The sequence below is a fragment of the Palaemon carinicauda genome, chromosome 28 (assembly GCF_036898095.1).
Source record: "Palaemon carinicauda isolate YSFRI2023 chromosome 28, ASM3689809v2, whole genome shotgun sequence".
Taxonomy (NCBI): domain Eukaryota; kingdom Metazoa; phylum Arthropoda; class Malacostraca; order Decapoda; family Palaemonidae; genus Palaemon; species Palaemon carinicauda.
Window position 1 is genome coordinate 45,298,619 of NC_090752.1, and position 14,588 is coordinate 45,313,206.

Consider the following 14,588-nt stretch of genomic DNA (forward strand, 5'->3'; position numbering starts at 1 on the left):
TATTTTAACCTCTTTCACAATAGTTATCCAAACAATGTTCATAAGTCAGATATTTTTTATTTAACATTCTTTAATATTCATCTTATTTTTGTTTTATGGGCTTTGCTAGCTGTAATTAAAAGCAGGTATATTCACTATCTAAAATGTTATTTTCATTAGTAAAATAAATTTTTGAATATACTTACCCGGTGATCATGTAGCTGCAGCTCTGCTGCCCGACAGAAAAAACCTACGGGCGGGATACGCCAGCGATCGCTATACAGGTGGGGGTGTACAACAACAGCGCCATCTGTCGAGTAGGTACTCAAGTACTTCTTGTCAACACAGAACCAATTTTCTCCTCGGTCCACTGGGTCTCTATGGGGAGGAAGGGTGGGTCCTTTAATTTATGATCACCGGGTAAGTATATTCAAAAATTTATTTTACTAATGAAAATAACATTTTTCAATATTAATCTTACCCGGTGATCATGTAGCTGATTCACACCCAGGGGGGTGGGTGGAGACCAGCATACATGTTAACATTAGAAGCTAAGTATCCCGTATTTCATTTTAGCAGTTATTCAAAATAACAAACATAAAATTAATAAGTACCTGGTAAGGAAGTCGACTTGAACCATTACTCTGCCTTTTTAAGTACGTCTTCCTTACTGAGCCTCGCGATCCTCTTAGGATGCTGAGCGACTCCTAGGTGCTGAAGTATGAAGGGCTGCAACCCATACTAAAGGACCTCATCACAACCTCTAATCTAGGCGCTTCTCAAGAAAGAATTTGACCACCCGCCAAATCAACCAGGATGCGAAAGGCTTCTTAGCCTTCCGTACAACCCAAAAACAACAATAAAAAGCATTTCAAGAGAAAGATTAAAAAAGGTTATGGGATTATGGGAATGTAGTGGTTGAGCCCTCACCCACTACTGCACTCGCTGCTACGAATGGTCCCAGGGTGTAGCAGTTCTCGTAAAGAGACTGGACATCTTTAAGGTAAAATGATGCGAACACTGACTTGCTTCTCCAATAGGTTGCATCCATTACACTCTGCAGAGATCTGTTTTGTTTGAAGGCCACTGAAGTTGCGACAGCTCTAACTTCATGTGTCCTTACCTTCAGCAAAGCATGGTCCTCCTCATTCAGATGAGAATGGGCTTCTCTAATCAAAAGTCTGATGTAATAAGAAACTGCGTTCTTCGACATCGGTAAAGCAGGTTTCTTAATAGAACACCATAAAGCTTCTGATTGTCCTCGTAATGGCTTCGTACGTCTTAAATAGTACTTAAGAGCTCTTACTGGGCATAGTACTCTCTCTTGTTCGTTTCCAACCAAACTGGACAGACTTGGAATCTCGAACGATTTGGGCCAAGGACGAGAAGGGAGTTCGTTTTTAGCTAAAAAACCAAGCTGTAAGGAACATGTAGCCGTTTCAGATGTAAATCCTATGTTCCTGCTGAAGGCGTGTATCTCACTGACTCTTTTAGCTGTTGCTAAGCAAACGAGGAAAAGAGTCTTCAAAGTGAGATCTTTAAAAGAGGCTGATTGAAGCGGTTCGAACCTTGCTGACATCAGGAACCTTAAAACCACGTCTAAGTTCCAACCTGGTGTGGCTAACCGACGCTCCTTTGAGGTCTCAAAAGACTTAAGGAGGTCCTGTAGATCTTTGTTGTTGGAAAGATCTAAGCCTCTGTGGCGGAAGACTGCTGCCAACATGCTTCTGTAACCTTTGATCGTAGGAGCTGAAAGGGATCTTACCTTCCTTAGGTGTAAAAGGAAGTCAGCTATCTGAGTTACAGAGGTACTGGTTGAAGATACTGAATTCGCCTTGCACCAGCTTCGGAAGACTTCCCATTTTGACTGGTAGACCTTGAGAGTGGATGTCCTCCTTGCTCTGGCAATCGCTCTGGCTGCCTCCTTCGAAAAGCCTCTAGCTCTTGAGAGTCTTTCGATAGTCTGAAGGCAGTCAGACGAAGAGCGTGGAGGCTTGGGTGTACCTTCTTTACATGCGGCTGACGCAGAAGGTCCACTCTTAGAGGAAGAGTCCTGGGAACGTCTACTAGCCATTGCAGTACCTCGGTGAACCATTCTCTCGCGGGCCAGAGGGGAGCAACCAACGTCAACCTTGTCCCTTCGTGAGAGGCGAACTTCTGCAGTACCTTGTTGACAATCTTGAACGGGGGGAACGCATAAAGGTCTAGATGGGACCAATCCAGAAGAAAGGCATCTATGTGAACTGCTGCTGGGTCCGGAATCGGTGAGCAATAATTTGGGAGCCTCTTGGTCATCGAGGTAGCGAACAGATCTATGGTGGGCTGACCCCACAGGGTCCATAGTCTGTTGCAAACATTCTTGTGAAGGGTCCATTCTGTAGGGATGATCTGACCCTTCCGGCTGAGGCGGTCTGCCATGACATTCATGTCGCCTTGAATGAACCTCGTTACAAGAGATATGTTTCGATCTCTTGACCAGGTGAGGAGGTCCCTTGCGATCTCGAACAACGTCATCGAATGAGTCCCTCCTTGCTTGGAGATGTACGCCAAGGCTGTGGTGTTGTCGGAGTTCACCTCCACCACCTTGCCTAGAAGGAGGGACTTGAAGCTTCTCAAGGCCAGATGAACTGCCAGTAGCTCCTTGCAGTTGATGTGTAGTGCTCTTTGATCCGGATTCCACGTGCCCGAGCATTCCCGACCGTCCAGTGTCGCACCCCAGCCCGTGTCCGATGCGTCCGAGAAGAGAAGGTGGTCGGGGGTCTGAACAGCCAGTGGTAGACCTTCCCTGAGAAGAATGTTGTTCTTCCACCAAGTCAGTGCAGACTTCATCTTCTCGGAGATAGGAACTGAGACCGCTTCTAGCGTCATGTCCTTTCTCCAGTGAGCAGCTAGGTGATACTGAAGGGGTCGGAGGTGGAGTCTCCCTAACGCGATGAACTGGTCCAGTGATGAAAGCGTCCCTATCAGACTCATCCACTGTCTGACTGAACATCGGTTCCTCTTCAGCATGCTCTGGATGCATTCTTGGGCTTGACTGATTCTGGGGGCCGACGGAAAAGCCCGAAAAGCTTGACTCTGAATCTCCATACCTAGATAGACTATAGTTTGGGATGGGACGAGTTGGGACTTTTCTATATTGACCAGGAGACCCAATTCCTTGGTCAGATCCAGAGTCCATTTTAGATTCTCCAGACAGCGACGACTTGACGCAGCTCTTAAAAGCCAGTCGTCCAAATAGAGGGAGGCTCTGATGTCTGCTAAATGCAGGAATTTGGCAATACAGTATTCCTCATCAGTTTGGTAAACACTAGAGGTGCCGTGCTTAGGCCAAAGCACAGGGCTTGGAACTGGTAAACCACCTTCCCAAAGACGAACCTTAGAAAAGGTTGGGAATCTGGGTGGATGGGGACGTGAAAGTACGCGTCCTTTAGATCTAACGAGACCATCCAGTCTTCCTTCCTGACCGATGCTAGCACCGACTTCGTCGTCTCCATGGTGAACGTCTGCTTGGTGACAAAGACATTTAGAGCACTGACGTCTAGCACCGGTCTCCACCCTCCTGTCTTCTTCGCCACTAAGAAGAGACGGTTGTAGAAGCCCGGGGATTGATGGTCCCGGACTATGACTACCGCTCCCTTTTGTAGCAAGAGAGACACCTCTTGCTATAAAGCTAGCCTCTTGTCCTCCTCTCTGTACCTGGGAGAGAGGTCGATGGGAGTTGTTGCTAGAGGGGGCTTGCGCAAGAATGGAATCCTGTACCCCTCTCTGAGTAACTTCACAGACTGTGCGTCTGCACCCCTGTTCTCCCAGGCCTGCCAGTAGTTCTTGAGCCTGGCTCCCACTGCTGTCTGGAGAAGATGGCAGTCAGACTCTGCCTCTTGAGGACTTGGAACCCTTCTTCTTGTTGCCACGTTGACTATCGGCACGGGTACCTCCTCTGCTGGAGGTTCTGCCACGAAAGGGCGGAATGAACCTAGACGCTGGTGTGTCCATCCTAGGTCTAGGCACGGAAGGTAAAGCTGTGACTTTACGTGCGGATGACGCCACCAGGTCATGGGTGTCTTTCTGGATCAACGAGGCGGCAATCCCCTTGATCAGCTCTTCAGGAAAGAGACACTTCGATAGCGGAGCAAACATCAGCTCTGACTTCTGACATGGTGTGACTCCCGCCGACAAGAAGGAGCAAAGGTGATCTCGCTTCTTGAGAACTCCAGACACGAAAGAAGCCGCAAGCTCGCCAGACCCATCCCGAATGGCTTTGTCCATGCAGGACATGATGAGCATGGCAGAGTCCTTATCCGAAGGGGAGGTCTTTCTGCTCAACGCTCCCAAACACCAGTCCAGGAAGTTAAAGATCTCAAACGCACGGAAAACTCCCTTCAAAAGATGGTCCATGTCCGAAGAAGTCCAGCAAATCTTGGACCGTCTCATAGCCAGTCTGCGGGGAGAGTCTACCAGACTTGAGAAGTCGCCCTGGGCAGAGGCAGGAACTCCCAAGCCGAGAACCTCTCCTGTGGCATACCAGACGCTAGATCTGGAAGCAAGCTTGGCCGGGGGAAACATGAAGGTAGTCTTCCCAAGTTGCTTCTTGGCCTGCAGCCACTCTCCCAGTACCCTTAAAGCTCTCTTGGACGAGCGAGCGAGTACGAGCTTCGTAAAGGCAGGAGCTGCTGACTGCATGCCTAAAGCGAACTCAGAGGGAGGTGAGCGTGGAGCTGCAGACACAAACTGGTCCGGATACAACTCCTTAAACAGGGCAAGGACTTTCCTAAAGTCTAAGGAGGGAGGCGTAGTCTTGGGTTCATCTATGTCGGAGTGTTGATCGTCCAAATGCGCAGCTTCGTCGTCATCAGAGATTCCTTCATCCGAATGCTGAGGAGGAAGCGGCAAAGGAGGAGAAGAAAGCTGAACGGCTGAATCCGGCAGCACGGGTGCATGCGTAGCTGCACTGGATCCAACGTCATGCCGCTGTTGGTCAGTCTGAGAGCTGGCAACAACCAAAGCGGAGTGGTGGTGCGTGGTGGGGACTGCCGTGGGTTGCGGAGACTGACGCATCGCGTCAAAACACGGCAGCTTGACTCCACCTTCCTGCTGATGCGGGAGCTCACGCATGTCAACGGAGGGTGCCGCACGTCGGCTAACGTCAACATGCGTCTGGCAGGGTCGACTGCGCATCGGTGGTGGAGCTCTCACAGCCGGAGTGTGGGAGCAGGCAGCCGCAGTGTCAGCTGAGCGCACAACCGTGGCAGGTTGTAGGTTAACGGGTGCAGCGTCAACCTTCTCAGCACGATACTCCTGCATGAAGGAAGCTAGCTGAGTCTGCATAGACTGCAGCAAAGACCACTTAGGGTCTACAGCGGTTGGTGCGGCAACAGACGGAGTGATTGCCTGCTGCGGAACCACTCTACCTCTCTTGGGAGGTGTGCAGTCTTCGGAAGACTGCGGCGAGTCCGAACTGACCCAGTGGCTACACCTGGGCCGTTGGACTCGCTCGGAAGGGACCTTGCGCTTGAGAGGTCGTGAGACCTTGGTCCAGCGTTTCTGTCGAGAAACCTCTTCCGCAGACGAGGAATGAATGGGCTCACTCGTCTGTTTGTGGGTGGGACGATCTCTGCAAGATACGTCCTCAACCACGGAGGGTACGTCTGTACGCTGATCAAGGCCTGTCGAACCCTTTGGTCGTACGACATTGCTTCTCCCCTGGGCTTGGGAGCTTGCAAGAGGTCCCGGACTGGGAGGACGACAGGCACGAACAGACGCACCCTCATGCGTAACACTGACACTTTTCACTGCACTGACACTCACTACACTTCCCACTGCACTTTTCTCCTTCAACTCTTTGACGTCAGCCAAGAGTTGAGTGCGGTCATTCGCTAATGACTCAACTCTGTCACCAAGAGCCTGAATGGCACGCATCATATCCGCCATCGAAGGTTGATGAGAGCTAGTAGAAGGGTCGGGTGTAACCACTACAGGGGAAGGAATAGGTTGTGGGGCATGGGGAGAGGAAAAATCAATAGAGCGAGACGAACTCCTCCTGATCCTATCCTTCTCTAGCCTACGTGCATTCTTAAGGAATTCTTGAAAATCGAATTCCGAAAGCCCAGCGCATTCCTCACATCGATCTTCCAATTGACAGGCTTTACCCCTACAATTGGAACAAACGGTGTGAGGATCTATAGAGGCCTTCGGAAGACGCCTAGAACAGTCCCTAGCGCTACACTGCCTGTACTTGGGGACTTGAGTAGGGTCAGACATCTTGAATTAGTCAAAGGGGGAAATCCAAAATCTATCCAAGTCGTCAACAAATAATCCAAAATCTAATCAATGAAAGTGATAAAGTATTGATGATAACTTCTGTACAGCGAAAGCTAATAACTAGAGAGAATACTTCACCAAATAGCGTGAAAATCAACTCCAGAAACAACAGCGTATCAAGTAGGTCTTGCCGGTGGCACGACAGAGAGAAAATTGGTTCTGTGTTGACAAGAAGTACTTGAGTACCTACAGGACAGATGGCGCTGTTGTTGTACACCCCCACCTGTATAGCGATCGCTGGCGTATCCCGCCCGTAGGTTTTTTCTGTCGGGCAGCAGAGCTGCAGCTACATGATCACCGGGTAAGATTAATATTGAAAAAATACATTTTCTAACATTTATATTCTTTTGAAATATGACCTCTAATACAGGGTCTTTAGAACCGGAGTTTAATGAAAAATTGAAAAAAAGCAAATCAGACAATGACTTGGTTAAGTAAAGTAAAATTTGGAAGCAAATTGCCTGAAATTACATATAAAAATCATGGTATATATCAGTTTAGTGAGATCTGTGTTACAGAGTCATGGTATGACAATGAAACAATATCCAACAGATTTTCCAAATTTGAGAACAAAGCCCTCAGAAAAATATTGGCAGTTAAATGACCGGACAGGATTAAAAATGAAACTATAAGAGAGATTACTTGAGTGCCATATGTGGATAAGATCGTGGTGAAAGGTAGATGGAGATGGTTTGGGCATGCTCTTTGCACTCCTCAAGAGAGATTAGTTCACCAAACTTTTAAATGGACTCCACAAGGCATTAGAAGAGTTGGAAGACCCAGCCCTAACATGGCTGAGGACAATAAAGTATGAAGGAGGAGATGATGAATGGAGAAGTATTGATTTCAAAGCTCAACATAGAGGCAATAGGCGAAATCTAACAAAGGCCATTTGTGTCAATAGGCATAGGAGATGATGATGAACATATTACAGTGTAATCAAGAAATGAGGAGTTAAAGACATAAAATAAAAGAAAGATGTCTGGTATCAGTTCCAGTATCATATAAATAGATTCTTACCAAAAAGTGAGTTGGACAAGTCCAATCCCTACTGAGGCATCCAATCATAGCAGTAACTTCTCCAGTAAGTAGTTTAAATTCACAGCACAAGACAGGTTTCGCTCTGCTGTCATGTGAATGCAAGGCGAACACATTACCGCTGTACTAGCCAGGAGGCTAAATAATGTAATTATATCCATAAAAAAATATCAACATACATTAAAAAAGTTCAGGAACACCTTACATTTAAAGGAAAATAGATTAAATGAAAACATAATCAAAGAAAAAAATTACGGGCTTCTCATGGAAGTTGTACATTTGTAGGAAACATTCAAGTTTGGTTGCATAATTTGCTTCCTCTTTATCATGGTCTATTTTTGTAGAACTCCACTTAATTTGCTTTTTTACTATATCTTTCTACATTTTGGTCTTCAGCCAGATCATAACTAGACTTATGCTTACCTTCAAAACCTTCCATACTCCTCTTTACAACGAATTCTTATGATTAATCTTTCTCTTTATTCTCTTTCATCCAGTGGTCTTCTTTCTCATTGACAGTTCATCAATCTCAATGCACTCCTGGTTCTCATCTCATATACTATACACTTCCATACTTTTCAAGGAACCACAACAAAATGATATGCATGCTACCTATGTTACCTATGTTCCTGAATGTTGCTACATAATTGCACAATACAGGAGTAAAACTGACTAAACAGTATGTGAAAAAGTAAAGTTAATATTCACAAGACAAAGGAGCTACTTGCATGCAAAATATTTTATACAAAATCTATAATTTTTTTCATTTTTAGGCAGCTATATGCATGTGGATATTTGGGGGGGGGGGTTTTCCCATCAAGTAGACCTCTTATTTACAAACTATAATTTCTTCTAAAGTTGCTCATGTCTAGTACCAGAGCCAGAGCTTCTGATTCATATACTGTACTGTAATTAAGTGGTCCAAACCCCACAAACATCACTTTGATCTCACTGAGCTTCCTTTGGAAAAAAAAGTGAAGAAAAGATTTCCTCATTTTTAGAAAAAATTGGGTCCTCTTTGCATCTTTGTCAGGATGGCATATGACATATTACTCCATTTTCATTTTACTAGCCATCTTAAAGTAGAGAATTCTTTCAAAATCTGTGTAATTCAGGATAAAAAGTTGCATATCAAAGATTTACTCAGACAAAGGAGTCAAATATTGTTTCAAATAAACAAACATGTACTCCAAGTCAGCAACTACAGTATGGAAAATATGATTCATAAAGGCCTTCGATGAACACCATATCAACTTATCTTGGCAGTAAAGACCATTCTGATAAGATGTGTCCGGATAGTGACAAGGCTAATCATTCTCCAGACTAAGGGAGTAACCAGATATGCCCTTCTCTTATTATTTCTATGAACCTACCCTGACATTCATATTCCTTCTCTAGAAGCTTGGTTTATTTGAAATATGTAAAATTCTAAAAATTCTCAGCTTTCAATTTTTGTGTTTCATTCCCTTCAATAAATACATGCCATTAGTAAAGGAATGGAACATTCTAGCAGTAAATGATAAGAAGCCCAGAACCGACATGCCAAGAAATGTTGCCTTGGTGGGCAAGGGAAGAAAAAATAAATTTTCAAGTTTCTGGGCTAACATCAATATAAAGTCAGCTCAAGAAACAGAACAATATAAACATCAGGGGAGGTTCGTAAAAATAATTAACTCAATATCATTTAAATTACTATGCTATAAAAATTCAGGTGCAGTACAGTCAGCCCGCGTTGTACACAAGTTTATACTTCGCGATTTCCCTTATACTATATGCGACATAGAGAACAGCAAAACCTATAGAATAAAAAATAAAATATTTGCGATAAAAAATATCGCGACGCGATAATTTCAAATAGCCCACGCTCCTTAGCACTGGGCTTGCTTTATGACACTTCCCTTTCTCTCCACCCAGCTCGTCCCAGTTCTCGCTGTATACTGCATATCCATTTACTGTGGTAAAAAATTCCAGCTATATAGTACTATATTTGAAATAAACTGAATTTTGTTTAAACTTGTGTGTCACTTAACTGTATCTTACCGACAGATATTTCATATTTCCTAAAAGAAACCAATATTATTTGATCTATCATTTTCCAATTTTCCTACTAATTTCAATAGGTTTATTTGAAATACTTCTCTCATATTCCATTTACTGTTGAGTTGAATCGCATATGCTGTAGAAGTTAACTGGAGTTTCATTCATGTTACTGATGAGCGATAATTCATATATAGTCTTTAGCTCTGTGGTGCTTGATTGTAAAGCTTAAGAAATTATTTATATCGTGTTATAACATAACTATATTCTGGCAGTACTTAGTGGGTTAATTATCCGAGCATAGGCAATGGGCAGTGAGGAGTTAGATTAGGTTAGGAGTTATCCCACCCTAGGGCACTAAGGATATGTAAATTACTGACTGACTCTGTCACCTAACCATTACAATGAGTGGGGTATGACTGTATTATCAAACTACAGTACATCCTATGTTACAGCCAAAATTGCCACAATTCATTTTTGCAAAACTTACCTGAGCTGATTTTAGTACATTTTCGATCGAGGCCATAGGCATATTATTACCCTTAGCTTGATCAACTATTTTTCCTAATTTTGAATTTAATCTTGGGTCTGCACTGCCTCCCTCTGAAAGATGATCAAAATATTAGGTTACATAAGTATACTGCATGTACAAATATTTCTTAAATAGTTATCAAAAATTTAAGCAGACAATCATTAAAATGACCTTAAATCAGAATAATAAAACCAGTCATATTTTCCCTAGTAGGGTATACTGTACTGTACTGTACTTCATATTAGAGTAGAGTTTGAATGCAGTCCCTAAATAACCCCTACCCCAAATAAAAATCAAACAAGACAAAGCCTTACTCAAAATCCTTGGACATTCAAAGGGAAGGTTAAACTAGGGAAACCTAACCTCATATACTGTAATCAAGAGTTTTGAAGCATGAAAATATGATACAGTATTGGTATACTGTATTATTTATGATGTTCATATAAAAAATGTAAGGTACAGTACAGAGCAGGAAGGAAATGTTTTCACTGCTTAGAGGGGAAAACCAACCATACAATAGGTCCTTTCTCCCTAATTTGTACCTCTCGGAACACATCAACACTCATTGTCAGTAATAAGAACTCCTTTATTTAAATATCTACATAATTCCTAATTTAATTGAATCATTAAATAGAAAACAAACAACCTAACCAAACACCTATTCCTTGCTGAAAGAAGCTAGCAAACATAAGCCTAGCAACACAATGAAATCAAAATAAGGACCCATTAAAACTAAAATGGAGAAAAAAATGTTATTTTCATTAGTAAAATAAATTTTTGAATATACTTACCCGATGATCATGTAGCTGTCAACTCTGTTGCCCGACAGAAATCTAAGGTCGGGATACGCCAGCGATCGCTATACAGGTGGGGGTGTACACACAGCGCCATCTGTGAGCAGGTACTCAAGTACTTCTTGTCAACAAGAACTCAATTTTCTCCTCGGTCCACTGGTTCTCTATGGGGAGGAAGGGAGGGTCCTTAAATTCATGATCATCGGGTAAGTATATTCAAAAATTTATTTTACTAATGAAAATAACATTTTTCAATATTAATCTTACCCGATGATCATGTAGCTGATTCACACCCAGGGTGGTGGGTGGAGACCAGCATACATGTTAACAATAGAAGCTAAGTATCCCGTATTTCATTTTAGCAGTTATTCAAAATAACAACATAAAATAAATAAGTACCTGGTAAGGAAGTCGACTTGAACCATTACTCTGCCTTTTTAAGTACGTCTTCCTTACTGAGCCTAGCGATCCTCTTAGGATGCTGAGCGACTCGTAGGTGCTGAAGTATGAAGGGCTGCAACCCATACTAAAGGACCTCATCACAACCTCTAATCTAGGCGCTTCTCAAGAAAGAATTTGACCACCCGCCAAATCAACCAGGATGCGGAAGGCTTCTTAGCCTTCCGTACAACCCAAAAAACAACAATTAAAAAGCATTTCAAGAGAAAGATTAAAAAGGTTATGGGATTATGGGAATGTAGTGGTTGAGCCCTCACCTACTACTGCACTCGCTGCTACGAATGGTCCCAGGGTGTAGCAGTTCTCGTAAAGAGACTGGACATCTTTGAGATAAAATGATGCGAACACTGACTTGCTTCTCCAATAGGTTGCATCCATAACACTCTGCAGAGAACGGTTCTGTTTGAAGGCCACTGAAGTAGCTACAGCTCTAACTTCATGTGTCCTTACCTTCAGCAAAGCAAGGTCTTCTTCCTTCAGATGAGAATGGGCCTCTCTAATCAAAAGCCTGATGTAATAAGAAACTGCGTTCTTAGACATCGGTAAAGCAGGTTTCTTGATAGAACACCATAAAGCTTCTGATTGCCCTCGTAATGGCTTTGTACGTCTTAAATAGTACTTAAGAGCTCTTACTGGGCAAAGTACTCTCTCTAGTTCGTTCCCCACCAAGTTGGACAGGCTTGGGATCTCGAACGACTTGGGCCAAGGGCGAGAAGGAAGCTCGTTTTTAGCCAAAAAACCGAGCTGCAAGGAACATGTAGCCGTTTCAGATGTGAAACCTATGTTCCTGCTGAAGGCGTGGATTTCACTGACTCTTTTAGCTGTTGCTAGGCAAACGAGGAAAAGAGTCTTTAATGTGAGATCCTTAAAAGAGGCTGATTGAAGCGGTTCGAATCTTTCTGACATCAGGAACTTTAAAACCACGTCTAGGTTCCAGCCTGGTGTGGACAGCCGACGTTCCTTTGAGGTCTCAAAAGACCTAAGGAGGTCCTGTAGATCTTTGTTGGTGGAAAGATCTAAGCCTCTGTGGCGGAAAACCGCTGCCAACATACTTCTGTAACCCTTGATCGTAGGAGCTGAAAGGGATCTTACATTCCTTAGATGTAACAGGAAGTCAGCTATCTGCGTTACAGAGGTACTGGTTGAGGAAAATGCATTCGCCTTACACCAGCTTCGGAAGACTTCCCATTTTGACTGATAGACTCTGAGAGTGGATGTCCTCCTAGCTCTGGCAATCGCTCTGGCTGCCTCCTTCGAAAAGCCTCTAGCTCTTGAGAGTCTTTCGATAGTCTGAAGGCAGTCAGACGAAGAGCGTGGAGGCTTGGGTGTACCTTCTTTACGTGCGGCTGACGCAGAAGGTCCACTCTTAGAGGAAGAGTCCTGGGAACGTCTACTAGCCATTGCAGTACCTCGGTGAACCATTCTCTCGCGGGCCAGAGGGGAGCAACCAACGTCAACCGTGTCCCTTCGTGCGAGGCAAATTTCTGAAGTACCCTGTTGACAATCTTGAACGGAGGGAACGCATACAGGTCTAGATGGGACCAATCCAGAAGAAAGGCATCCACGTGAACTGCTGCAGGGTCTGGAATCGGAGAACAATACATCGGGAGCCTCTTGGTCATCGAGGTAGCGAAAAGATCTATGGTGGGCTGGCCCCACAGGGCCCATAGTCTGCTGCAAACATGCTTGTGAAGGGTCCACTCTGTGGGGATGACCTGACCCTTCCGCCTTAGGCGATCTGCCATGACATTCATGTCGCCCTGAATGAACCTCGTTACCAGCGAAATCCTTCGATCTTTTGACCAAATGAGGAGGTCCCTTGCGATCTCGAACAACTTCCACGAATGAGTCCCTCCTTGCTTGGAGATGTACGCCAAGGCTGTGGTGTTGTCGGAGTTCACCTCCACCACCTTGCCTAGCAGGAGAGACTTGAAGTTTATCAAGGCCAGATGAACTGCCAAAAGTTCCTTGCAATTGATGTGAAGTGTCCTTTGCTCCTGATTCCACTTGCCCGAGCATTCCCGTCCGTCCAGTGTCGCACCCCAGCCCGTGTCCGATGCGTCCGAGAAGAGATGGAGGTCGAGGGTCTGAACAGCCAATGGTAGACCTTCCTTGAGAAGAATGCCGTTCTTCCACCACGTTAGCGTAGACCTCATCTCTTCGGAAACAGGCACTGAGACCGCCTCTAGCGTCATGTCCTTTCTCCAGTGAGCAGCAAGGTGAAACTGAAGGGGGCGGAGGTGGAGTCTCCCCAACTCGATGAACTGGGCCAGCGATGAAAGTGTCCCTGTTAGGCTCATCCACTGCCTGACTGAACATCGGTTCCTTCTCAGCATGCTCTGGATGCATTCTAGGGCTTGACTGATCCTTGGGGCCGACGGAAAAGCCCGAAAAGCTCGACTCTGAATCTCCAAACCTAGATAGACAATGGTTTGGGATGGGACGAGCTGGGACTTCTCTATATTGACCAGGAGGCCCAATTCCTTGGTCAGATCCATAGTCCATCTGAGATTCTCCAGACAGCGACGACTTGACGGAGCTCTTAAAAGCCAGTCGTCCAAATAGAGGGAGGCTCTGATGTCTGCCAAGTGAAGGAATTTGGCAATATTCCTCATCAGTTTGGTAAACACAAGAGGTGCCGTGCTTAGGCCAAAGCACAGGGCTTGGAACTGGTACACAACCTTTCCAAAAACGAATCTTAGGAAAGGTTGGGAGACTGGATGGATGGGAACGTGAAAGTACGCGTCCTTCAGGTCTAATGAGACCATCCAGTCTTCCTTCCTGACCGCTGCTAGGACCGACTTCGTCGTCTCCATCGTGAACGTCTGCTTGGTGACAAACGCATTGAGAGCACTGACGTCCAGCACCGGTCTCCAACCTCCTGTCTTCTTGGCTACCAGGAAGAGACGGTTGTAGAAGCCCGGGGATTGATGGTCCCGGACTATGACTACCGCTTCCTTTTGTAGCAAGAGCGACACCTCTTGTTGCAACGCTAGCCTCTTGTCCTTCTCCTTGTAGATGGGAGAGAGGTTGATGGGAGACGTTGCTAGAGGGGGACTGCGGCAGAACGGAATTCTGTACCCTACCCTTAGCAACTTCACAGACTGAGCGTCTGCACCTCTGTTCTCCCAAGCTTGCCAGAAGAACTTCAGCCTGGCTCCCACTGCTGTCTGGAGAGGTAGGCAGTCAGACTCTGCCTTTTGCGGACTTGGAACCCTTCTTTGATTTGCCACGGTGACTGTCGGAACGGGTACCTCCTCTGCTGGAGGTTCTGCCACGAAAGGGAGGGATGAACCTAGTTGCTGGTGTGTCCACTGTGGCAGAACGAAAAGGTCTAGGCACGGAAGGTAAAGCTTTAGCCTTGCGTGCGGAAGAGGCCATCAGGTCATGCGTGTCCTTCTGGATCAGAGAGGCAGCCATCCCCTTGATCA

The 14,588-nt window shown here is 45.2% G+C and overlaps 1 protein-coding gene across 3 annotated transcripts in view; it reads right to left on the reverse strand.

Moving 5' to 3' along the window:
* Nucleotides 1-14,588, reverse strand: part of LOC137621552 (probable transcriptional regulatory protein Cthe_2075) — a 161,630-nt gene that overhangs the window by 38,225 nt on the left and 108,817 nt on the right. For all 3 annotated transcript variants that reach the window (XM_068351942.1, XM_068351944.1, XM_068351943.1), the window contains exon 3: nucleotides 9,863-9,975. In XM_068351942.1, coding sequence (XP_068208043.1) covers nucleotides 9,863-9,975 — 113 coding nt within the window. The remainder of the gene's footprint in view (nucleotides 1-9,862; nucleotides 9,976-14,588) is intronic.